Genomic DNA, 26647 nt, shown 5'->3' with positions numbered 1-26647 from the left:
AACCCTCTCTTCTCAAAGCTGCTTTTGGTCATGATGTTTGCCATAGCAACTAAATCAGCCTAGAGCAGTGACTTTATGTATTTGTCACATTATACTCATAGGGGTTATGAGCATTCAACAAGAAGAAACGTTTCCATAGAAACGCGTCCTTACATCTTCACTGGCAGTGCCGTTTTGTTTCCCTATTCCTGGTATCTGTCCCATGCACGCATGAACAGCAGGGAGCAAGCTAACGGGATTTCACCCTGTCTGTGTTGCTGTGAAGTGCACCTCTGCGTGGCCATCATCCTAGGCTGCACTCTTAAAGCTGTAAGCCATGAGAGCTCCGTGTGCCTGTGTTACAGAGGAAGCAAATCCCAATGCGTGATATGAGTGTTTATCACTGCAAGTTTAAAACTAATACTGTAAATATGTATAAGGCGTAGAAACGCCCAGTAACGCCATCGGAGATCACGTATGCTCTCTAGGATACTCACTGAGACCAGAGGTTAGGAAAGGACTACTTTTATTATAATTAGATGTCCATTCATGTTTGTTTTACAGAAATGTCTCAGGGAAAGTGTTGAGCTGTGCCAGATGAATTCAGAAAATGTATAGTTGATCTCAGAGGAACATCAGCTGAAGTCTCTCTCTCTCTCTCTCCCTCTCCCTCTCTCTCCCTCTCCCTCTCTCTCTCTCTCCCTCTCTCCCTCTCTCCCTCTCTCCCTCTCTCTCTCTTTCTCCCTCTCTCCCTCTCTCCCTCTCTCTCTCTTTCTCCCTCTCTCCCTCTCTCCCTCTCTCCTTCTCTCCCTCTGTCTCTCTCCCCCTCTCTCTCTCTTTCTCCCTCTCTCCCTCTCTCCTTCTCTCCCTCTCTCTCTGTCTCTCTCTCTCTGTCTCTCTGTCTCTGTCTCTGTCTCTCTCTCTCTCTCTCTCTCTCTCTCTCTCTCTCTCTCTCTCTCTCTCTCTATTTTTCAGGTCATACAATACCTGCTTGACAAAGCCCTTGTCATAGATGAAGATACACTCTATGAGCTGTCACTCAAGATTGAACCTCGACTCCCTGCCTGAAGATCTGGCCCTGTCCCCGAGACCACTGGAATTCCGTGGAAAGTGGGTCACGCATGGCACAGGGGGGAACCAGAGGGACAACGCCTGCCTCCTTTCACCACCAAAGACGGAACCTAACTGTAATTCTGTCTCCAGCAAGAGTGAAGCCCTGCTGCATGGGCCAAAGGCAGATGCTCCAGGCTTGGGTGGGAAGGTGTAAACGGTGAAGCCTGGGGAAGCTGATGGCACAGTTTGCGTAAGGGGTACAGTACGGAGACGCTGGTAGCAATTGTAATGAAGTGGAATGAAACTAAACCTTCCCTGCCCTGTGCTCTGTTAGAACTCAGGGACGAGGTCCCACAGAGAAGGCCTGCAATGTTTCTTTGTCACTCTACCAGCCTGGGCACACCTCTACCAACGCCCTAGGACTCAATTGCTTCTGTCACAGCTTCTTTATGCCAAGCATCATGGCCAGGCTGAAGCTTCCTCTCTAGGCCCAGCACAAAAGCAGTTTCAGCACGCAGCATGTGCATGGCTCTCAGTGCGTTCTACGTGCATGGAGTGGTGTCCTCTCAAAATGGCCGTTTTTACCCTTTAGGCAATAGGACAGGAAATAAAAGATTAAAAATGCAGTGGATTTGTGGGTAGCATTTCCTTAATGACAAGTATCCAGTGTCCCATAGGCTCGAGTGGGGGCTTCACTGAGAGATTGGTGGCCCCAAGAAGCTGCCCCCTTGGAGAACCAAGCATGGAGGTCTCAGTAAGATGCATGCCCATGTCAGTCACCTGACCAAACTGTGGAATGTGCTGTGAAGAGAAATGACTTTTACTAAGGAAACGTAGGCCTAAAAATCACCTTCGCTGGTTTCACTTATTTTCCTTTCCCCCAAATTACCCCAGAACCTTTTTCTGTTGTGTACAAACCCATTGGGGTTCATTGTGAGCACTGGCTATACTTTGAAAAAGAGCATTTTGTGGGCTTTTCTTTTTTCTTTCTTTTTCTGTTGGAGAGCTCACACTTGCTTGTGCTGTTGGCAGACAGTCCTTTCTCCTGTCTCAGACATCTTTGTTTAAAATGATTTTGAGATCATTCTGCATAAAAGAAAAAAAAACTCTAAGTGCAGGGGTAATGGCCCGGAGCACACCACAGCTCTTACCGCATAAAAACCAAATGAAGGGGGTTTCCTTGCACCCCAAGCCTGGATAAGTGGCCTTGGTCTCCTCACAATGGTTCGTTGTTAAAGGAATGGGGGTCTCCTCGACTGCCTCCCTCTCCTAGTCTCAGGAAGACCACTGCTTTAAAAGAAGGCAGCGAAGTGGGTAATTATTCTTTGAGCCTAGTGGACTGGGCATTTTTCCCTTAGAGGAATGATGCTTATTGATGCTGACAGTGGTGACTGACCTGCCTGCTATTTCTCCTCTTCCCTTGCATTTTAATTGCGTGGTAGAGCTAACAACGAGCTGGTGCTTTCCACTTGTTGGCTTAAGCGCTAGCATCGGTGATGTACCACAGAGCTAGCAAAGGCACATTTACTGCAAGCATTGGCCATCCTTGTATATAACTGCATAGAGAAATACAAACTGAGTGAAAAATATTTACAGTATATGAACTCCACTCCAAAAGTCTTTTCGCTGGTTCCTATTAGCCGACAGTGTAGCACTAAGTCCCACGGGGGGCACTTACAGACGCGTTCTCCTTTTTGTTCATTTATTTCCTGAGTTGCTTGTTTGTCCTCTTCGGTTTCGGAGAAGAGATCATTGCATCGTGGTGCATGATGACAGCATAGGATGTTGGACGCTAACTGTGCATACCTTGTGACTTGTTTCTCCGTGTTCGGAGGCCAAACAAGATCGTAGAGAGAAAAAAGCAAAGGTCAGCATTCTTGAGAGGACCACAGCATACCAACTTCATGAAAAACACCACTGGGAAAGGAGTACCCCCATCGACTCCGACCCACCCTGCTTCCGCTCCACCCCGTCCCTGCCCTTCAGGGGATGGCTCTGTGTGCACATTGCTCAGGAGTTTGGGCTCCTATTTCCCCAATGTTGTATTCCAGAGGCCAGTGCAGCCATTCTTAGTTTAAAAAAAATAAGAGGAAGGAATTTCTAATGCCCCTCATCTGTTGAAACGCAGCTTTTCTGGGGAGCTTGTTCACAGTAGAATGTTGGGAGTGCCCCCAGTGGTCATTGTGGGTACTGCCATCGCTTTTTACTCCATTTCTTCACCTTGTTAGAGCTAAAGATCGTATGTGGGTTAGCCAAGGCAGGAATGCACATTTAGAAACAAAACACCTCCACTTGGTCACATTTAAAACTCACCAGAGCAATTTGTGATTTTTCCTGTGATTGTTGAAAGCCCCTGTTCTTTGAAGCTTTCTATGTACTTGTAGGATGCGACGCATGTGCTCCAGTCTGTGTCTGCCAACACTCTGCTTTAGAAGACAGATTCCTAAGAGCACTGGGAGTCCGGCTTCCAAAGATGAAGAAGTGAACACGTGTACTGAAACATTAACAGGAAATCAACCTGCTTTCATGCTTTCAAATGAGTGCATCATCTCGCTAGTCGGTGGCGTGGCTGTGAGGAAGGATTTGGGGGACGCCCAAGACATCTCCACACTTAGTACAGAAACAAATCTCTTACCGAAGCCCTCTACCATATGTGACAGTTGCAGGCTTGAAGTATAATCCTGTCAGTTTTTGTTAGCAATTTAACAGGGGAATATAAAGAGGGGGTTTTAAGCTGCTGTGGAAATATTTTGGAGTGTCCCTGACACAAAGTCCCCTTTGCTGTCTGTTTCTGCATCTCAAAGTACTACACACAAACATGAAACTCACAGACGCCGGATCATCCGCTGTGAGCCGTTCAATGTGAGCATGGGCCCTTCCCCTTTCTTTCACGTTAGGTGAGACCAAACGGTGGGCGAGCAGACATTGCATCTTACCTAAAGAGGAGCGCAATACAGCGGTCGTTCCCAAATCTGTCAGCTTTCACATTAAAAAAAAAAAAAAAAGGATGTTTTAGCTTTTCTTTTCAACTTTAATGTCATTCCCCAACAAAAACATCTCTTGTTTTAAATGTTTCCTTGAAATTTAAACTGCAAGCATTACCATTCCTACTGTGGTTGGAATGGCATGAGAGATAATATACCATACAATGATTTTAGCCCAGCTGATGTCCGCAGCTGGAGGAGACTCCTGAACGGAATTCATTCATTTCCATCTCTGTGAGAAATAAGACTGTAAGGCTGGTGACTTTTACACGCACCTCTACGGTTCCTGGAAATCCGACTCTAGTCGGTGGAATGTAATGGGTATTCTTTCCTTACCTTAAAGTGGGAGAGAACAGAAATAGAGAAGAACCTTTTGTTGTAGGTGCTGACATGTGAGCGATCTAACAAAGTTTCCACTTCTGCTGACATTTCATTTGGGGGCATGGCATTAAGGTTACTGTTGATTGTCCTTGATCCGGTCTGCTCTAGGACAACACTCACCCTGTTTCACAATGTCGAACCCTTGTCTCTGCACATTTCAGTTTGAACCAGAAAGTCGGTGATGAAATAGCACTGGGCCAGACATGAGCCTCAGCACAGCTCTGCACTGCCCACCGAAAAGTATAAGCCAGTGTTTACACCTCTGAGTCTCGCTTTTCACATCTGCAAAATGGGATTAATCATAATTCCTGTGCTGTCTACCTCACTGGGCTGTCCTGAGGATCAAAGGGGTCAGAATGTAAACTGTAAAGTGCTGTACGGTTGTGAGGTGACCGACTGCCATTCTCAGCTCTCTTTTGCAGAGGAATTAAATGTACTTATTATTTGTGTGTGTGTGTGTGTGTGTGTGTGTGTGTGTGTGTGTGTGTGTGTGTTTCTATGTGCGAACACATGTGATGGTCAGTGAAACGCATTGTTTGTGTCTGGCTACTTTGCACATCTGCTGTCATTTGTAACTCTAAAGGGTGGATCTGTGTTGTGTCCAAGCACTTGCCAAGTGAGGTGTAGGTTATGCCGATATGCAAATTAAACGTCGCCTTTCTTCAGTACTCAGCAGTCTCGTGGTTTCTTCATTTACATCCTGTCCCACTGTTGACAACGTCCTTCACGTCAATCGACTCCTGTATATAAACATTCTTTTCCTTCTACAGTTCAGGTACACAGAACACCCAGAAGAACCCATTTTGCAGACTCAATTACTAAGCAGAGGATTGGAGGGGGTAGGGTCCTCTAAAAAGATATAAATGACCAGCTTGTCCCAGTCAGGTTCTGCTTCTTAAATCTGTCCCAGTCACATCCCCAGCCCATGTCTGCCTGCTGCTTCCCGACGGAGAACCCACCCTGCCCAGGCAGCTCATGTCCTGTGAGGACAACCTCGAGCTTCTGAGCAGGCTTCAGAGACATCCAGTTACTACCAGCTCTCACGTTCAGGAACTTCTGAGCCATCTCCGGTTGCATCGCCTTTAAAAACTTTATTCATGAAAATGTCACCATCCTGTTACGGTTGAAACGCATTCTATCATCCTGGGAACCCCAAGGTTGTGGTGTTTACTAGAAAACCCTGTTTTCAGTTGTGCTGTGGCTTAGCCTTAGCACACACCTTTACTCCAAGAGCTTTCCATTTGAGTATTGTAAACAGGATTCAGTGAAGCCAAGCACAGGTCAAAAGGCAGAGCCAGCAACTGTTTGACAGGAAGTTAACACAGGATAATTAAGAAAAAAGCCAGAGAGTAAGAGGGAGTTGGGAGGACAGACAGGAAGTAGAAACGAGGGTCATTTGGTTTGAAGGAGTTTTTTTGAGGTGGTGAGACAGGGGCATTCATTCTGGGATGTGGGGTGAGGAGGAAGGTCAGCTGGATGCTTTCTCTGCCTCTCTAGCAGACTTTCACCCACTCCTGCCCACCCCCCAAATTTAGACTTTTGTCCATTTCTAGAATGACTACAGCACTTACATTGTCTAATATATGTGAAAAAACACAGAAGTTCTCCTGACATCTAGAGTTGGATCAGGGTACAGCGGTTGAGTTCAGGGACACACTACACATAGAGGTCCCTTAACTCTTCTATAGTTGTGATCTGGACCAAGCAGGTTGAAGGGACACAGGGCCAGGCAGGTTTCTCACCTCTTCCTGCCTGGCCACCTCACAAGCCAATGTTCATGTCTGCATGGCCCCATCTGGAACCTGCTCTACCCACATGCCAGATAGAGTCAGGATCAGCAAAGGAAGGAAGTCCAGAAGAGAATTCCCTTAAAGCAAGTGACACGGCAGTTGGACAGTTCTTCTGTTCTAAAGCTAGCCACACAGCCACACCGGCAGGAGCTTGAAGGAGCTGCCTTGGATGAGAATGGGATAGAAGGAATTCAACAGAAACTGTGTGAGATGAGTATTCAGAAACTTGTAATAATGGCCGCTGTACATCCCTTGTAGAGGTTTCTTGTCCATTACAGCCTCTTTATCACAAGCTTAGACAGGAACAGAAACTTACTTTCTCAGCAAGTCCCACAACTTCTGACCCTACTCATTAAAATATAAATGTAATTTGTAAATATGAGCTATGAAGGTAGGAGTATAGAGGGATTCCTAAATGTTGATTGTCAAAAATTAAGGGGAAATAAATGGAAGTATATATACATTCACACGCACACACACACACACACACACACACACACATATACATATACACACACATATATATACATATACATATATATATATACATATATATATGCCATTCTTTAAAAATCTATGCCACCCTCCCCAAAACCTTGTGGTATTCTGGATCTGAGAGCCAGGCTGTGTCAGGTCACTGGAACTGACTTTGAAACAAATATGTGTACACGGGCTATTTTGAGGAGAACTAAGCTTCCACTTCCCCACTGCCCCGAGCCAGCTACAAAGTTCAGCCCGTTATGTCCCACGTCCACAGCTTCATACTTGTGGTACCAGAGAAGGCCACTGGGGCCCAGGAACTGTGATCCAAGATGAGAGAGTGTGCCAATTGGGTCTGAGATTCTGGAGGATCATGAAGTCATTGTGGCTGGCTCCAATGGGACAGTTTTAATGACACAACAGAAAAGTCTAGAAAATATCTGAGTATATCACACATTTACAGGGAGTGCATTTGATAAAAGAACAACTTCCTGATCGGTGTAAGCCATGTCTTAGCAGACAGCAAGTGCACAAGTTGACTAGGCTGTAACTGACACACAGTGGTTGACTCTTAAGCACACACTGGAGAAAATAACATGAAAGACTGCATACACATACCTCCCCCTGTCCCCTCCCAATCTGCATGGTATGCAAAGACTGAAAAAAAGGACCTTTGCTGTGGGTCAAGTTTAGGGACACTTTGACTAAGAAGAACGCTGACCTACCTAGGAGACCAAGACTCTTGTCCCCTTCCCCACTGTCCAGCAACTCTCTGAATATGGCTGTGCCCTAAGAAGGGAGAGAAAGGGGTGAGCTGGTGATGCTGTATGGCTGCAGAAGTTGGGTACGTGATAGCCAGGAGAAGCCAAGGCAAGCTCCTTTGAAATGGCAGGGCTGCTGTCCAAAACCCGGGTGGTCTGTTACTATTCATAGGCACCTTTGTTGGCGGACGTCCTGGGAAGCTATTTTTAGCAGGGACATGATCTGCTGGGCCGTGTGCTAGTCATGTAAGCCAGTGTGAATAAAAGTGGAGAGTCTAGTTCAGATATCCTGATCTTGAACATGAGAGTGATGTTCATTGATTGTCCCTGAACCCAAGTCCCAGACAACAAGCTGTGAGGAGGCCTTCCTGGTTGCTTCTGGTTCTCTCTCTAACAGCTGGAAATAGATCACCTGAGACTTCCTCTCAGTCTTTATTCTCCAGGGCTAATGCCCTTTCCCCTCCAAGAGAAATGTTTCCTAGCAGTGGTTTCCTCTGCTGGCCCTTGAACCCCAAGCTAGGACTGCCCCCCATCAGGTGAGCTACAGGACGGAACTCCCTCTCAGAGCAACAATTGTCTACAGACCAGGCTGGCAAGCCAAGTCAAGGTCTGCCTGTTCAAGGGAGAGGCAAACGTTTCGTAGAAATGGCAGGTTCTAGAAAGGACACCTGGTCTAGTGGTAGAAGAGCCAGGGGCTGGCCTTCAAGGACACAGCTGGGGGAGCCTGTGTGGCTGGAGGTCTTATGTGTGATTGGTCGAGAAGGACTCTTCAGCCCCGCCCAGCAGAGTAGCCTTTTCTAGGCTCATCCCCAGAGGCTCCTGTTACACTTCTTGGCTGTGTGCACGCAGCAGGATCTGGACACGACAGACTCCTCCAGCTTCAAGGTCAGTAGGATGCTCAAAATGCTTGATTTCTCTAAAGAAGGACAGTACTAGACCCAATTATGGTGAGCCTTAGCATATGGGACCCCCAACCACACAGAAAACACTTACTGGGAAACTGAACCAGAGAGAAATGGGAGTGTAATGTAGCAATATGGTTGCCCTTGCCTGGAATTACGTTTTTCCCTGGTCGTGAGCACTGGCAACTCAACCAGAGAACCCAAAACCTTAGCTTGCAGTGCCTCTGTTACATAGTGAATTGAGAAATTCTGTGGAAAAAAAACTAAATGTGGGATTTTGACCCTAAACTTGAGGTAAGTTTAGAAGTTACAGTTTATTCTCTACTGATTTGCAGAGACCAATCCACTCGGGTCCGTGTCTGGCAGTGTTTTTTCTCAGTTGCATCAAAAGAGGTGCCTGATGACTTGGCATGAGCTAGCTGGAAATTTTAAGTTGTTTTGAGGCTCTCCGAAAGAGCAAAACTGGTTCCTGATGGGCTGGGTTCCATTTAACTGGTTAATGCTACTGCCAGAGATTCACTCTTGCAAGGATTGGTACACTGAGAATGAGCTACATAAAGCCCCATCTCTAGAAGGAAAATGAAAAATGGCTTCATATGGCTAAGTGGCAGCCCACCCCTTACATACTTGCTTGGTTCTTGGGGAATGGTCGTTGTCAGCCTACCCTTGTATGTGAAGTCCATGCCTGGAAGTTCTACTTTGAATGTATGAAAAGCAGCACCGGCCCACAAACCAAAGCACCCTTCATCCTCAGTGTTCTCCGAACCTTCCAAAACCATGGCCAGGTAATATGACCAGCACCGTGCTCTCTGGGCAGTCAGTACACTCAGGACACCGTCCTGTTAGATAAACTGTATACTTCCTGCGAGGCTGCTTTCCCAGTGGACATTTCTCACTTCCTGTCCCATCTGTGCCCTTCTAGTCTGTCCTTTCATAGAGAACATGGCATCAGAGGTGGCAAAGAGACTGCCCACTGTTGGCTGCTGAGGCCTTGCCTGCCATTCACACTGGGAGGCACCTTATCCAAAGCCTCAGTACGTAGAGCCAATCATGTCTGTGAGCTAAGCTATTCACAGCTTTGTGGCAAAATCATGGTGTCAGAGCATGGGCGGGGGACCTTGGCAATCTCTCTTTAAAAAAAAAAAAAGTATCAGAGGCAAAGCCAGGAAGTAGGGATCAGGGTTTGGAATGAGAAGGTATGGAGGGGGTCAGAGATAGAACAGAGCTGACTTAGTCTAATACCAGAGGCCCCAAGTTCCCATCTCTGTCAGAGGAAGTGCAGAGGAGGATCCACTTGTCTTCCTTGAGGTCACATGTGGTATCTGTGTCTGGCATTCTGGGAGTTCTTGTCTGTTGAGCCAGGTCCCCCCAACAGAGCGAACCTTGAAGGTGACTATTGGAGGTCATATGAATCCCTGCGTCATCAGAGAAGATGACATCCCACTTGGTTACAGCTGTTCAGAGGACAGGGTGGCCTTTAGTTACCCATTCTCTTGAAAGATAATTCTGAAAGGACGCCATGCCTCTTTACAAATGGAGTTGGAAAAGCTCTCTATGTCTTTGGCTTATGACTTCTTAACTTGCTGAGTCAGACAGAGAAGGCCGGGGTGCCCATTAGGGTTGACCTTGCATCCTGTCACGTGAGGTAATTGGACCCGTTTGCTGTCTTACAGCTAGAAACCCATAGTCATTTCTGCTTGCCTACAAGACTGGCATCATGGGAATTTCTGTGCTGGAAAACATCCAGTACATCCTCTGTTTGGGGGTGACTCTGTTGGCAGCTGACATGTGGTTCCCCACTACTTCTGCCTTTCATCTGTCTTCTAGCCTGGTGAAGCCCAGGCAGATGGAGGTGGTGAACAGCAGGGGCAGAAATAACTCTGATTCAGCAGAAAGGCACACACAGTCCCATCTCCAGGGCACGCAGAGGGAACAGCAGCTTCAGGAGTGGGGTAGTTCGTCCTGTTACAGAACCAAAGGGAAAGCTGGGAATCTGAGACCCAGTTTGCCAACTGGAACAGAAAAATAAAAATAAAAAAATCACACACAGCCCCTTTAGCACTCTGCCTAAGCCTGTTCACTGTGGCTTTCCTTCTTTGCTGTAGAGAGCAAATGAACACAAGCCCAATGCCTTAATCAGGCTTAGTCAAGCTAGGTTCTTATACAGTGCCCCCCCCCACATAAATTTTTCCTGGCTTAGAGTTTCAAAATTCTACCCAAATGCTATAAAAAGCATACTTTTCAAACCAAGAGTATTAAAGCTGTTCTACATTAGGGAAACAGCCTCTCCTGGTCAGAGATATAGACAATCAATCCCTCCTCCTCCTCTCCTCCCCCTCTTTTACGTCACCCCATACAGAAGGATAGAGGATGAGAAGAGAAAGAAAGAAAGACCTCCAAGAAAGGCAGGGCCAGTGCAGTGTTCCAAGCTAGGCTTGGCAGGCACACCGAGTGCCTAATGTCAGAGCAGAGTGTGCACAGAAATGTCTGGAATCCTAGGCATTTCTGTAGAAGCCTGAAGAAGGGAAGAGAACAAACTTCAAATGTTCTGGGAGTCAGCGAAGAGTTACGTGCTCCAAGGTGACAATCCTGGTTCTTGGCATGGTTGTGGAAAAAGTGTTTCTGGGCTCTTGGAGTGACGTGGGGCACACCTAAGTCCTGAACTCATGAGAGCAATGCTCTTTTGATTGCTGGCCAAGGCTGGACTGTAGGTGAGGTGCTGGAGTCACATGAACCTGGGTCAGAACTGGTGACAAATTTGGCTTCAGGTTGTGACACTTGGATCTAGAAAAGGCCACTTGACTTCCATTCAGCCAAGTAAAGCTTACATGGCAGGTTTCTTGTAAAATCTAACGATGCTTGTCTCACCCTTTGCACCACTGGGCTCAAGTGGGAACTCAGTTAAAGACAAGAAGAAGAAGAAGAAGAAGAAGAAGAAGAAGAAGAAGAAGAAGAAGAAGAAGAAGAAGAAGAAGAAGAAGAAGAAGAAGAAGAAGAGGAGGAAGAGGAGGAGGAGGAGGAGGAGGGGGAGGAGGAGGAGGAGGAGGAGGGGAAGGAGGAGGAGAAAGAGGAGGAGGAGAAGGAGGAGGGAGAGGAGGAGGAGGAGGGGAAATGAGGAAGCTTGACTACATGGGCAGGGTTGAGAAGGTATTTCTTGACAGAAGTGAAGAATCCTAGCAGCAGGTCAAAGTTCAAAAGGATGAGGAAACCACAGCTAGGAAGCTGTTGTAGACACTGCCAGGACAGAGATATGGGATGAGTGAACCCATGTGGTTAAACTCCTCTCTGAGTGGTATGTTGGTAGTCAAAGGAAAATCAGCAAACTTTAAAGTATGTGACAGGTGGATTCTGGGATGTCATCTTGTCCTTGGATAAATGAAATGAGACAATTCAATGAAAATCTTAAAACGATTATTGAAAAAGCTGAATGAATAGGCATCTGAGGCCAGCTAGCTAGGTATTTAGTATTAAGATTGAGGAGGGAGTAGAGAAGCTCAACCCTAAGATGTTAGGGAAAGGTCCCCATTCACTTAGTGACTGCTGCAGCCTGCTCCTTCCTCTGCCACACTCGTCACAGAAAGGAAGCTGCTGAACCTCCCTGGACAGCGTCCATACACTGCCTGGCAGCTGCCTGTGTTTGGGAAACCAAGTCAAGACATGCATAGGGCATGGCCACTTGTGCAGATGTGCAAATAGATGCCTGGATGTTTTCACATGGACAATTTTATGCTTATCATTCTCCTCCTATATCACGACTGTAGATGTGCTTAAGTGATGCTTTCCAGGAGAAAAAAGAATGACTCAAATATACAGCTGTGGACTAACCCATTAGTGTTTCATGAATAATCTTCAATAGCATTCTTGATGCTCACACAAAGCAAATATGTGCGTGTGTGTGCATGCGTGTGTGTGCGCGCGAGTGTGTGTGTGTGTGTGTGTGTGTGTGTGTGTTTACCTTATTACTATTACAAAACCATAACTACGTGTACTCGTTCGTGTGAGAGTCCCTTTTTCTCTTCCATTTCGGAATGAGTCATAGAATGTGTGTCTAGAAAAGCAGAGGCAACAGCTGCAGCGTCTTCTGTATTCTAAGCACACAGCACACTTACCATGACCCTTATCCCGTGTGCTGGCTGATCCTGGCTCCTTTGCCACTACAGAGTTGCCCTGAGATCCTTCTACCTCTGTCTCGTGTCCTGAGGGTTTCATTTTCCTCCCGAGCATAATGCTGGGATAATCGGACTGGATGCTTTTGTGTTACTGGTTGTTTCTTGCTTCGTCTTCCAGGTCGGCCACAGCGATTCACAGAGCTGTGCAGGTGATTCTAAATCCAGTCAGCCACCGAGGACCCTCAGTCAGTGCAGATGGGGGTGCATATAAGGGCAGCACTCACTCCTGACCTCTGGCCTCCTTCATGCACCTCATCTAGACTCAGAAGGATCCTTTCAGTACCAAAGGAAGGCTCCACCCTTCTGTTCTAGTCAGGGCCTGAGCCTCTCAATGAGCTGGCAGCTATGTATGCCCTGGCCTGCGGATGCCTCCTTGTTCCTCTACAGGATGCCCTACAGCAGGGAGCAGACCAGAAATGTCCCTGTGGCTGAGTGATATCAAAGTGCTGGACTCTGGAGGAGTGTTGGTAGAGGACAAGTGCCCCTGCCTGACCCGTCGTCACATCCAGAACCAGGGAAGCCTGTGTCCTAGGATAATGAGGAACAGACATCCCAAGGCTTTATCTTCCTGAGTAGAATGAGGAAGGGGCTAGGTGACCCGATGAAAAGCAGGGAGTCCGACTAAAGGATCCCTAAGAAGAACTAGATGTGGTTCTACCAAGGTGCGACAGTTGCCCAGCTGTGACCTTGCCCGGTCACCAGGAAGTCTGGGTCGGCAACTTGCACCTGTTTTAAGTGAAGGACCTGTAGACTCTTACCTAAAACAAAGCCCATTTTCTGATGCTGGGGTGTTTGTAGAGGGGTGTGTGTGTGTGTGTGTGTGTGTGTGTGTGTGTGTGTGTGTGTGTGTAGGGTGTGCAAACACTCTCTGGAAAGCATCTAGAAGTGGCCTTTCCGACTTAGTGCAAGGGAGAGCGTCAGGTGCTAACCCCTGCTTAGTCCTGAGTGAATCCCTGGCACCATTCTGAAGTCTTGGTGTGGCTTGCTACCTCACTCTTCAGCCTCAGTGCTTCTATTAATCACTAACGTTTGAGAAAACTAAGATATGTAGCCAACTGCTATAGAACTGTGCTCAGACTCAGGGTCTGTTGCTCCAAGGCACATGCCAAACCCTTGTCAGCTCATGGTCATGAGCGCTGTGTCTCTGAGCTCTCTCAGAGGATGGCTCAGGAAGGCTGCCAGGAAGGAAATTTGAAACAATGTAGTAAGTAGATGACTACCGTTCCTCCCAGGTGAGTCCAGGCCTTACCAGTGAGGGATGCTTATCCACTCATCATAGGACATTTGCAAAAGCACATTCCCTCTGGAATACCTCACAGATCTCCTGCATTCAATCTGCTCATCGTGTCCCCCCACATCCCCACACCCCTGATCCGCCTTGCCAAAGCTGCTCTCCAAGTTCACCACAGAAGTTTCATTATTTACCACCCAGGTTTAAAGGTCAAGATTTGTACCAAGGGTTCATTCAATCCTCACAACTTCTAGGAGCCAGAGAAGCCCAGGTTTTAGCCATCTCAGAGCTCCTTGACACTTGAATCCCTCATCACATGACTCCAGGGACAGGACACTTGTGTAGAACACGAATGGCAAGGCAGACTGCCTGCTGCCGTGAATCCCAGCTCTACTCCTGCAACAGCGTGGTCTCTGGTGCGTTGCCTTTCTCCACTTCCATTCTCTGACCTGTGAAGCAGACACTGGAGGTGTCTGACAGGGTTGTAGAGATTATGAAATGGGATGGTACCCATCAAACCTTAGGATCATGAGCTTAGCATAGAGTATGGGAGGCACGGGCATTTGTCCTTCCATTTAAGAACTATGTAGAAACTGCCATGTGTAGATTGTTAAAATTTTCAAATAAGTTTTTTTTAAAGCCACATTCCCTGCCCGCCACCCTTCTCCCTTTGTCTTCAAGAACTGTATTACCACCAGTGAAATATATCATTGTCATTTGCTCTGCTTGACCTTGAACTTCACAGTCTGCTGACACTGTCCCAGCCTGTGGCCAGTAGTTTTCCTTTGGAGGGAGCATTAGAGAACACGCTCTGTCTCTGTTTCCTCTCCGGATGCCTAGAACCATGAGGCTCTGGAGAGACTTTGGTCCATTTTTATCCCCCCCGTTACTCTGCTGTGAAAACCCCAGTTGAGAAAAACTGCTCATATTCCTGAGGGACCAGAGAGGACAGAAAGCAGTTAGGCATCCAGCAGCTCTGGTCCTGGGAAGCCGAGGGAGTCATCTTCATCCGAATCCAGTGATGGCAGGATTTTCACTTAAATGAGTGCCTGGTACCGAGTGGATACTTGGGCTGTTTGCTTTTACCTTAGTTGTGTGACCTTGAACTGTGAAAAATCTCTGTGTCTAAGTTCCTTGTTCTGTGTATAATCTACCTAATTCTGGAGGCTGCTGTGGAGATGGGCCCTTGAAAGTATTCTCTACTTTTGTTTTCCTTCCTTCCTTCCTTCCTTCCTTCCTTCCTTCCTTCCTTCCTTTCCCTCTTTCTCTTAAGATTTATTTATTTTATGTATATGAGTACACTGTAGCTATCTTCATACACACCAGAAGAGGGCATCAGATGCCATTAAAGATGGTTGTGAGCGGAGAGACAGGAGAGAGAGAGGGGAGAAGCCATGGCAGGTGATGTTAAGATTCTGCTCTGTATATTTACAGGTTGTTATCAATGTTCTTAAGGGATGGATGGTACCGGGCTTTGTATGTTTAAGTGGGCAATTATATCTTACCAATTGGGTCAAAAAAAAAAAAAAAGGTGGTTATGAGCTACCATGTAGTTACTGGGATTTGAACTCAGAACCTCTGGAAGAGCAGTCAGTGTTCTTAACCACTGAGCCAACTCTCCAGCTCTACTTTTGCGTTTCTCTGTTATTGACAAATGAAAAGGTGTTATAATAATTACTGTTAGGCAATACTGAATGTGTGCTCTGGGTTTTGGTTTTTTTAAAAAGCCAAAGGAGAAAGCATGTCTGTACTACAGCTAGACTAGCTAACCTGGATAGCCTACCGAGCTCCATGACACCAACTCAGGCATTCAGTAAGAATCTATCCAGTGTGGATGTGGATGTGAAAGCCAAGAAAGCTGCCTCCCAGCTCTGCCTTCCCTTGGAGATAGAGGGCTCGGTCTGAGTGATTTCTCATCCTGCCAGCACTCCCCTCCTCTTACCTCACACTCTCTAGCACACCAGAGAGTTGGGGAGACGTAATCATATTCTCTAGAGCAGAGGAAAGGCATCCCTTTGCTTCTTTGGGGCATTTCTTTTTCTTAAAAAAAAAAGGTATGCCTTTGTTTCTTTGAAACATATTGTAAATATTTTGTAAACTTAAAGTAGGTGCACACCTGTAAGTCCCTTTAGAAGCAGAGGCAGGAGGATTGGGGATTCACGGTCAATCTAAGCTATAGAGCAAGACAGGGTCTTGTCTCAAAAAGATTCAACAAAACCAAATAAGGCTGCAGCCAGTTTTGTGACCCAGAACCATCACTCTGAACACAGACCTGGAGGAAAACCATCGCCAGTGGAAGCTGGCCTTCCTGTTTAGAGTGGGAAGGTAATGTCTTAGGTGCCTGGCTCTAGAGTCATAGACTTACCTGCTGCGTACAGAACTAACTAAAGACAACTATTCTTTGGATAAAAACGACTAGCTAACACACATGGCATCCTGGTCTTGAAATGACATTTGGATGACTCCTGTGGGACAATGATGCCACCAAATCCTCTTCCCTGTTTCATTGAGCAATGCCTAAAATGGATTCTGTCTGCTTAGCTGTGTGAAAGGGTGAGACCACTTTCTTAATGGAATCTTTTTAGTGGAGGCCCTGAGACATGTGTTACTGGTTAAGTATTTAGTAATAATACTTTAATTTTCCTTCCCTATATTTTGTGGAAGACAATTTCTGAGGAGGCAGGAGACATAAGTACTGTTTCCTCAGCTCTCAGTACTTGTTACTCATCTGTCTCCAACACCATCTTCCTGCTCTGTGTGAGACAGAGACAAATGACGAACATGATACCGTTGAAGATGATGAAGATGATGATGGTGGTGGTGGTGATGATAAAAAGGAAGGAAGACCGGGAAAAGAAAAACATTAATCTCTGTGCTATCCTGGAAGGCTCTTTTGGCTGTAGTGGTAGCCAGGACACTGACAGCCTGTTGTGGCTGATAGTTAAGAGTCTAGACTGGACATTCTAGCTGGTAATCAGCTCCTAGACATGAGAACCTGAGCATGGAAACACCAAAACCCACACCTTACCTGTCTGTTGTTATGGGCAGAGAATGTCAGAATCTATTGTGAAAGGGATGCAAATTAGTTTGGAAGCAGGGCCTGGTCTTGTGAGGTAACAGATTTAAGAATGAGAAATTCTCAAAAAAAGAAAAAGAAAAAAAAAGGAAGGAAAGGAAAGGAAAAGATAGGAAAGGAAAAGAAAAGAGAAATTCTCAAAGCAAGGCAGCTGGCCAGATATAGAAGCACCCTTGGGAATGGATGTAGCAAGGTCCTGTCTTCCTTACCACCATGAGTGACACCTGAGCGGGACGCTTGGGAGGCAGGAAGCATCTGCCTTCTGAAATTGGGCAGACGCTGCATGTAAGCACAGCCATGAGTCTCTAAATGGCAAGATGACCGGATGTCCACATGCCTAGACAATTTCTCACCATGCAAACATCATACACTACTTCCATAAGACTAGATGCTAGCGTAGTGGTTCTTAACCTGTGGGGTCATGGCCCTTTTGGAGGTCAAAAGACATTTTCAGAGGGGTTAGCTAAGGCCATCAGAAAACACAGATATTTACATTATGATTCTTTTTTTTATTATTAACTTGAGTATTTCTTATATACATTTCGAGTGTTATTCCCTTTCCCGGTATCCGGGCAAACATCCCCCTCCCCCCTCCCCTTCCTTATGGGTGTTCCCCTCCCAACCCTCCCCCCATTGCCGCCCTCCCCCCCCAGTCTAGTTCACTGGGGGTTCAGTCTTAGCAGGACCCAGGGCTTCCCCTTCCACTGGTGCTCTTACTAGGATATTCATTGCTACCTATGAGGTCAGAGTCCAGGGTCAGTCCATGTATAGTCTTTAGGTAGTGGCTTAGTCCCTGAAAGCTCTGGTTGCTTGGCATTGTTGTACATATGGGGTCTCGAGCCCCTTCAAGCTCTTCCAGTTCTTTCTCTGATTCCTTCAACGGGGGTCCTATTCTCGGTTCAGTGGTTTGCTGCTGGCATTCGCCTCTGTATTTGCTGTATTCTGGCTGTGTCTCTCAGGAGCGATCTACATCCGGCTCCTGTCGGTCTGCATTTCTTTGCTTCATCCATCTTGTCTAATTGGGTGGCTGTATATGTATGGGCCACCTGTGGGGCAGGCTCTGAATGGGTGTTCCTTCAGTCTCTGTTTTAATCTTTGCCTCTCTCTTCCCTGCCAAAGGTATTCTTGTTCCCCTTTTAAAGAAGGAGTGAAGCATTCACATTTTGATCATCCGTCTTGAGTTTCATGTGTTCTAGGCATCTAGGATAATTCAAGCATTTGGGCTAACAGCCACTTATCAATGAGTGCATACCATGTATGTCTTTCTGTGATTGGGTTAGCTCACTCAGGATGATATTTTCCAGTTCCAACCATTTGCCTACGAATTTCATAAAGTCATCGTTTTTGATAGCTGAGTAATATTCCATTGTGTAGATGTACCACATTTTCTGTATCCATTCCTCCGTTGAAGGGCATCTGGGTTCTTTCCAGCTTCTGGCTATTATAAATAAGGCTGCAATGAACATAGTGGAGCACGTGTCTTTTTTATATGTTGGGGCATCTTTTGGGTATATGCCCAAGAGAGGTATAGCTGGATCCTCAGGCAGTTCAATGTCCAATTTTCTGAGGATCCTCCAGACTGATTTCCAGAATGGTTGTACCAGTTTGCAATCCCACCAACAATGGAGGAGTGTTCCTCTTTCTCCACATCCTCGCCAGCATCTGTTGTCCCCTGAGTTTTTGATCTTAGCCATTCTCACTGGTGTGAGGTGAAATCTCAGGGTTGTTTTGATTTGCATTTACATTATGATTCTTAACAGTCGCAAAATTACACGTATGAGGTACAATGAAAACAGTCTTGGTTGGGGGGTCACCACAACATGAGGAGCTGTATTAAAGGGTCTCAGCATTAGGAAGGCTGAGAACCACTGGGATAGAAGTTGATGACTGCATGGCTTCTTGATGCAATCAAAAGACCAGGAAACATGAGATGAAGTGAAACTTTCACCTGATAGCATTGCAGTTGAAATATTGACTAAACCTAGCAAGCACAAGGCCCTGGGCTCGGTCCCCAGCTCCGGAAAAAAAATATTGACTAAATATATCATAACAAATAAAAAGAACAGTGATATAGCCACTTATTACCAAGTATTCCGTCTTGTCAATCATTGTATGCCATGCTTTTATATTTGTGGGAGCCCGTGTGTTTATGAAGGGATCGCCACAGGTATGTCTATGATGTGTCACACAGTGCTATGTCCTTATGAGGAACACTGCATCACTAGGCAATTGGAGTGGTTTGGCTACAACCTTAATGGCCCACCATCATCCCTGTTAACCAGTGTTGACCACAGCATCCTTATGTAAAGTGTGACTGGGATTCTATAAAGTTAAGGAGGGGATTCTAACTGATCAGCTAACCATGCTCAGGAATGGTTGCCAATAGAAGGAACTTCTTGGGCTGGAAGAATACACTCGTTACCAGGACCATACAATGAACAGGGATTCCCTAACGTGAAGGGAGACGTGTGAGAACTGAGCTCACCAGCAAGATGAAAAGTACTGTGAGACCCAAACCAGCCTGTGAGTGCCAAGAGAGCAAAACACCCCACCGGGGTAGAAGGAAACGTTGTTCACTGAGACACCAGGTTACAGCCGGGTGGGGCAGAGAATAGAGGCACGAAAGTCCTCATTGAAAGAACATCGAGAAGCCCAAAAAATGACAATGCTTTGCCAAGACAGCTCGGTCTAATTTCCCTCAGAGGCCCAAGAGTAAAAATCAACATTTAGAAGTAATAGAGAGATTTTAAGACCGCAAATGTTCTAGAGCCAATCTGAATGTCAGGCTGACAACTGTGTCCTTAGCAACAGTCTCCAATGGCAGGCCCGAGTGGCATATGCGTGAAGTGGATGTGATTTTATGAAATTGTGAAAGCCATCGTGTTTGGCTCTTCCTGACAACCCTTCATCTTGTTTCGTGGTCTGAATGGGTCTGTGACCCTGGGAGAAAGGCATGAGATTTTGTGGATCTAATGTGGCTCTCTGCGTCTTCTCAACAAGCACAGGGTGCCAGGCTGTTTAACTAACAAAATTAAAAACAAAAGATGAGTTACCCAGATGTCACATGCCAAGGAAATCATAAGTCATTGTCACATCTAAACGCACATCACCTGCTCTTCCCACCAAGCCCCAGGGTTCCCTGGTGTGGGCTTTCATGACCTTGAGAGTAAAGAAGACATCAGTCTCCTTGCTTGCCTGCCCTGGTTGGAGCAGGTACAAATGTGCTGAAGGTTCTAAATGCCTCTGCCTGGATGCAATGCCATTTACATTTCTTTCCCAATCAGGTCTGTCCAGCATCAAGGCCTTGGACCCTCTGTTTCCCTTGCCTGAGCTTTATTGAAAGTAAGCATCGTTTGAGATCCCCTGGATAATCTCTCATTTGTTTCCTTTCCAGCATCTATCCACACATATCATTATTTCATTTGTTGTGCTTCTTAACCATCATTCCTAGAAAACTTAGGAGTCCCCAAAGAACACATTTATAACTGTGTCATCTTGTCTCTGCTGTCTATCAAGGTACTTGACACTTAGGAACCCCTCAGTCAGGAGTTAGTCCCTGAACGAACTGCATGCTTCCTATTGGGCTAGGACACCAGAGCTAGGCCACCAGGGGTCCCAGGACATACTGGAATTTATATGAATGAATAAGTAAGTGTTCTCTGGGTAGGTACCATGAGAGACCTAAGGCTAGAAAACAGGGCCAGTCTGAGAAATGAACAGAGCAATTTCTGAAGCAGCTGGCTAGCATTGTGACACAGGCTACAAAGCAATCCTGGCTGACTAGAGCTTGTTGTACAGTGGAAGCTCTGTCCTATCGTGTAACTACTCACCATGTGCCAAAGAGGAAGCTGACTCAGAGACTGCTTCAATAACACTTGGAGCTGTAACTGTGCACAGCAGAGCAGTGTGCTGCCTGTCCTGCTTTTCAACTACCAAGTTTAGGGTCGGTTTGATAAAGATTTCACAAGACTGGCTACGGATCTCAGGGGAGCAGAATGGCCATTCCCAAATCAAAAAGTCAGAGAGACAATTGGTCCAACCTCTCCCCCAAGTTTGTCAGTTGTTTCTTTAGTAGCAGAACTCAATTATTCCTATAAACCTTAGCAAAAGCAAACGATAATAAAAAAAAAACAGCAGAAAACAAAAACAAAAGAAACAACAACGAAACAACAGCACCCCAAACCCCAGACAGAATCAGAGAAACAGGAATTATTCACTTCACTAAAGCTTGAGTTCTATGCTAAGCACACAAGGAACTGCAGCTTGGAGTTTAGCTGTCTCTCAGGACTGCTTCGCTTGCTACCATCAAGGCCTCCCCTGCATCAGTAACACAGACCACACAACTTAATGGAGTACTGGAACTCTTAGAAGTAAATCAGATCAATTATTTCCAAAAACGAAGCTTTGGGTGTAGTGACATACCTAAGAGTGGTATTCTGAGGCAGATGCCCACCCATGGGCCAGCCTCTGAGGAAGGAATTACCAGCTGTTTCCAGGCTCTCTGTAGAAATCACTCCTTCTCTGTCTCTCCTAACTCTACTTCTTCAGAAAACCTCCTGCCAGTGAGTGCCATAGGTAACTAAAAGGAAGAAACCCACGGGTAAAGAGATTTGCCACATCTGTAGACATGAACATGTCTCCTGGTATCTTAGGGACAGCATGCTCTACCTTTCTCTTGGACCCCTAAGGCTTTGAGGGCATTTGGTTATGACTTTCTTCCCTTTGCCGAATTTACAATCAACCTCAGAGCGACATTTGTCTCTCTGCTTAGGAAGCAGAACCGAGAGCGTGACCGCATAGCGTTAGTGTAACCTGCTGTACATGAGGGCCAGGACGCCTTACCACATCTCCACATCCTTGAAGTTTGTAAAGAATCCTGGCAGCACCGAAGCCCTGTAGAGGGCGGAGAAGTCTACGTGAAATGGTCAGCGTCTGGCCATTTCAAGTCTCTAGAACAACTTCGAAAAATGACTTGTCACGATGATTTTAGACATTCGTGCCATCATTATGATGCAGGGAATTGTATATGGAATTAGTGTAGAAAATAAGGCGTCTGGTAAGTCATTTCATAGGCCAATGTAGAAAAACAACTTCATAAATGTTTAACGTCTTTGATGCTTAGTAGAAATTTCCTGGGAGAAGCCTGGCAGCTGGAAGCTCATCAGTTCCCAAAATTCAATCATGGAAAATTCAATCACGTAGAATTGTATGTACTGACACACCACACCCTACTTGAGGTCTAACCTTCGCCGGATGGCTACGGCTTTCAGTCAGAGTGGTACACACCAACAAACTCTTTGAAATAACCAGCTCACCGAAGCTTGAGGTATCTTGAGGTAAAGACCCAGGGATATGCCCAAGGCTAGAAGAACCCATGCTGTCCTTAACTGGACATCATAGACCACACAGTGGGAAAGTACTGAGGGGTGCCTTTCACTGTTGTCCACTCAGAGATTCATGCTAAGAGGCTCTTGATGGAGTCCTGAGAGGCTGCCTGGCCCTCATGACTTCTGAGCAGCACCATGTGCACCAGGATTCTTCTGTGCATATTTAATACTGGCTTTCCTGGTTTGTTGAGAATCATATAAGAGCAGGTTGACATCTATCTACGTTTTCTTCTTTACCCGCATGTCAGCCTTCCCTTCACTGGCATGTTCTTTCTTGAAGATTTTTTAGTAGGTCCTTTGTTATTGATTTGTTATTTATCTGTACTTTTTTTTTCATTCTCACATGAAATAAGTTCATTGCTTCTTCATCTCTAAACAAATTATTTCCTGGGTGCATTACTACAAAATTAACTGATATTTACAATTTCCTCGTAACTGAACTGTCTTCTTTCTGCTTCTAGTATCTTTGCGTCTGATCAGAAGCATTTGCTTAGGGATCCTTTTCTTGGGTGTTTTATTGTATTATACTATGTGTCATGCGCTTTATCCATCTTGGATGGTGCTTAGCCATTTCCTTGAGACATCCCCTCTCTTTCCTCTTGTCTCTTCCTGTGACTTCATTCCGGTTTGTATCTAACTTTCCCATTGTAATTGTCAGTCATATTCTCTAGCCTAGGTCTCAGATTTTCCTTCTTTGTTCAACTGTGCTGTATCCAACAGTTTGATTTTATAATTTTATTCTCTTTCAAGTTTTTTTTCTTTCTTACTCTTGGTTTATTTGTTTAGACGGGATTTCACCACATTGTTCCGGATAGCCTAAAATTCACTATTCAAACACAGAGCAATGCTCCTAAGTGTATAGATATGTATGGACCAACATGCTTGGATATCTTGGCCATTCCTAATAGTCTCTTGGTGCTTGGTCATAAGTATAACTCTCATAATAAGTTTTCAATAATGTAATAATTATAAAAGCTTTGTTACTTAAACATCTATCTAGAGCCAGTCTATGCTCTTGTCTGGCAGTCCCACAATCTTCAGTCATAGAAGGCCTAAGTCTGTTGTTATTCTCTTTTGTCTTCCTATTTATACCTTTTTGTATGATTGGTAATCGTTGGTTGGGAGTTTGTTTAATCTTAATCTGCAAGAATCCAAAACCTAAACCAAATATGATATTTTTAAGAAAGATTTTGAGTCTGCTTCTGCTAGGAGCCAAGGGATGAATTTTTGTTAAGGTTGAACCACTTGACCCCCTTTCAGGAGTCCCGCCACCCTACACATACTGCTGGCACCTCAACCTTTCAAGTCAGAAGGACAATCACTCTTAAGATAACCCAAATGCGTTTGCATGTTACTTTGAGCTATGACACAAGTTTGTATGGGGTATGTAAAGTGGGACAATGATCCTCAGAAATTTTCAATACCTCTTGAAGTCCAGAAATCTATCCTATTCAGAGTCTGCTTGTGTAGTTGGAAAGTCCAAAGTACACTCAGTTTGTCTAATATTTAGAAATATATAACTGTTGTTGACTTTTCGCTATAATTACTGGAGAAAACGGGGTGAGCATTCAGAAAGTCTGAAACAGATAAATAAAACAAGCAGTCGTGCTCTCCCCTGGAGCTCTTCATGCTGGGTTCAGAACTGTCTTATGATGCTATCTGATATGGCTTCTTTGCTTCCAGACACTCAACCAAGAAGAAGGATGGCCAGTGCCTTCTCTAAGTTGCTAACTGGCCGAAATGCATCTCTGCTGTTTACGACACTGGGAACCAGTGCCCTGACCACGGGCTACCTGTTGAATAGGCAGAAGGTATCTGCTGATGCCCGGGAACAGCACAAGCTCTTTCCCCCAAGGTGAGTCCTCCTGGCTTTAAAAGGACTCAGAATGTCAACTAGAAGAATGTGATCTCTTCTGTTGAAAACTGTCAGTGAAAAATCCTTCTTTCTTTCTTTATTTTACTCTTAATCTCATTTTATGGGTGTTTTGCCTGAGGGTATGTCTATGCACCATATGGATAAAGTGCCCACAGAGGCCAGAAAATTGTCAAATCACCTGGAACAGAAGTCACAGGCAGTTGTGAGCTGCCATGTGAGTGCTGGGAATTGAACTTGGGTCTTCTGGAAGAGTAGGCAGTGCTCTAAACTGAGCCACCTCTCCAGTCCCTGGGAATCCCTTTTGCCTTTCTAAATGGCTAAGTCAAACTTAAAAATCAGGTTCTTTTCAAACTAATTAAGCCTAGTTACCTAACAAACACAAAGGAATAGATCGTCATTTCTGCCTGAAGCTTGCCATCTAGTTAAATAGGAATAACAGTGATAGCTTGCATTCGTTGAGCACTTGTGTTATGAGACTATCTGGTAACATGTATGTTGGGTCCTTTCCCATGGGTTGTGATTCATTTTAGCAACTTTTAGAATTACTAAGTCCAAATCCATGCACTTAGTGCAGCCACATGCAAACCAGGCCCCTTAGGATGAGACCCATGCTTCACTCACTGCTCTACTGTGTCCTGGGAAATGTGATCACAGTATTGATTTTAAGTGTGATCATTAAAGGACATTTTGGACAGGATGTGGAGGAGTGGCATGCAGAAGGTGAGGACCTCACTGTGTCCAAGTCACTAGTGCAATTAATGGTTTGAACAGTATGATGATGCCCTAGGACTCCATGTAGATTGGGGTAGAAGAGAGAAAACAACCAAGATGTCCCTCTGAGATTCTGATAAAATTGCCGTCTCTGAGGGAATCAGAGCAACCGTGCACCCCAGGAATCACTGAGGGAGAGACCTGCGCTTGAGTCTATGGTACTCTTCTGTTCATATTCTTCAAACAGTACATGGCCAGGATAAGACAGCATCCAATGTAGTGGCCTTCTGTGTGTTATTCTGACAGATATTTATCAAATGCGTGAGTCTATGCTAGGCACTGTTCTGAAGACAGAGGCCAGGTCTCTGTTGTCATAAAGCTCTCTCTATAGCAAAGCGAGCAACATTTAGGTAGTTCTCTCTCTTCTCTTTTCCTCCTCCTCCTCCTCCTCCTCCTCCTCCTCCTCCTCCTCCCCCTCCTCCTCCTCCTCCTTCTCCTCCTACTCTTCCTCCTCCTCCTTCTCCTCTTCCTCCTTCTCTCTCTCTCTCTCCCTCCCCCTCTCCCTCTCCCTCTCCCCCTCCCTCTCCTCCACACACACACACACCACAGACCCTAGAGACCAAACTATGACTGTCATTGTATTTTATCACCACTACTGGGTGGAGTGGAGGAGGAACCTGCATGTTTTCAATTCATTTTCCGACTTCCTTTCCTCTTTTCCCTTTGTAGCTTCTGTAGCATCACAAGTTTCCTACCATGCAGGACCAACCATGTCCTTTTCCCTAATCATCACCAGCACAGGTTTTTCGTAAGCCTGGCTTACTCAAGCCAGGACATGTAGGCCTCTCTTTCTAATTTTCCCTCTGTTCACTGGACCAAGAGAGCCTGGTTAAAGGTCACAGAGAAACTGAATCTTTGATAGCCCTTACCTGGGCACTACTGAGCACAGCCTCTCTCCTCCCACAGTGCAGACTATCCTGACCTTCGAAAACATAACAACTGCATGGCCGAGTGCCTCACCCCAACCATCTATGCCAAACTCCGAAACAAGATGACACCCAGTGGCTATACCCTGGACCAGTGCATCCAAACCGGAGTGGACAACCCCGGCCACCCCTTCATTAAGACTGTGGGCATGGTGGCTGGTGACGAGGAGTCGTATGAGGTAAGACTATGGGCTGCTGATTCTAGAGTTGGGAACTACCTTGCATGTGGGTGAGGTGTACTATCGTGGGCTCTTTATCTTTCTTTGGAGTCAGCTTTTGCATTCTCAGGAAGGACTCCAATAAAAGAAGTCAACTCCTTTAGAACCACTGGGAATCCTTTCTGGGATTACGAGATGTATAGCTTCCTAGGGATGATGCTTTCTTTGCTAACATGCCATTGTCCTTCCTCAAAGAGAGGTTAGTGGCATGACAGAGCTCTCTAAGCTTTAAAGGCTGTGTTGGTACAGAAAAATTAAATAAAATCGAATGGTGTATATTCGTCAGAAATACATTGAAGTGTTTGTTTCGGGAATTATTGGGTGGACTGTGGGTCTATAGTTTGGAGACTTATCTTTCTATTACTGTAGCACAAATTCCTGGGTTCACCAAGTTTCTTGGATTCTTGGTGCTGAGAAGCAGTGTCTGCTGGTAACAGAACTCAGTTCTACATCCATCTACACAGAGAAGCTTCTTCATTGTAACAGAGTCCCGCAGCCTGACTCCCTCAGCTCTTTTCACTCTTCTGTCATAGAACTAAATCTCAGAAAAGCAGCTGTCAAGGGACAAGAAGGGGCAATCTGAATAAACAAAATGGCAGTCCATTAGCTTATAACAGAGACTCAGACTAAAGCTGCCTCTTTGGTCCCAATGTCCTTCTTCCC

At 45.7% G+C, this 26647-nt stretch overlaps 2 protein-coding genes across 5 annotated transcripts in view; both read left to right on the top strand.

Moving 5' to 3' along the window:
• The window catches only part of Rasgrf2 (RAS protein-specific guanine nucleotide-releasing factor 2), a 248075-nt gene extending 243010 nt beyond the window's left edge, over positions 1 to 5065 (top strand). For all 3 annotated transcript variants that reach the window (XM_039101563.2, NM_053721.2, XM_063281151.1), the window contains 1 exon segment: positions 955 to 5065. In XM_039101563.2, coding sequence (XP_038957491.1) covers positions 955 to 1047 — 93 coding nt within the window. In that variant the 3' untranslated portion in view covers positions 1048 to 5065.
• A 3187-nt stretch (positions 5066 to 8252) lies between these two features.
• The window catches only part of Ckmt2 (creatine kinase, mitochondrial 2), a 30504-nt gene continuing 12109 nt past the window's right edge, over positions 8253 to 26647 (top strand). Inside the window, exons 1-3 of one of the 2 annotated variants that reach the window (NM_001127652.2) lie at positions 8253 to 8313; positions 23877 to 24048; positions 25747 to 25945. In NM_001127652.2, the coding sequence (NP_001121124.1) occupies positions 23897 to 24048; positions 25747 to 25945 (351 nt within the window). In that variant the 5' untranslated portion in view covers positions 8253 to 8313; positions 23877 to 23896. Of the gene's footprint in view, positions 8314 to 20095; positions 20149 to 23876; positions 24049 to 25746; positions 25946 to 26647 lie in introns of those variants that run through there. The other variant, XM_063282573.1, reaches the window with a different exon arrangement.

Source organism: Rattus norvegicus, chromosome 2 (genome assembly GCF_036323735.1).
Source record: "Rattus norvegicus strain BN/NHsdMcwi chromosome 2, GRCr8, whole genome shotgun sequence".
NCBI lineage: Eukaryota > Metazoa > Chordata > Mammalia > Rodentia > Muridae > Rattus > Rattus norvegicus.
Note: the sequence above shows the minus strand (reverse complement) of the source record. Positions and strands in the feature narration are given on the sequence as shown.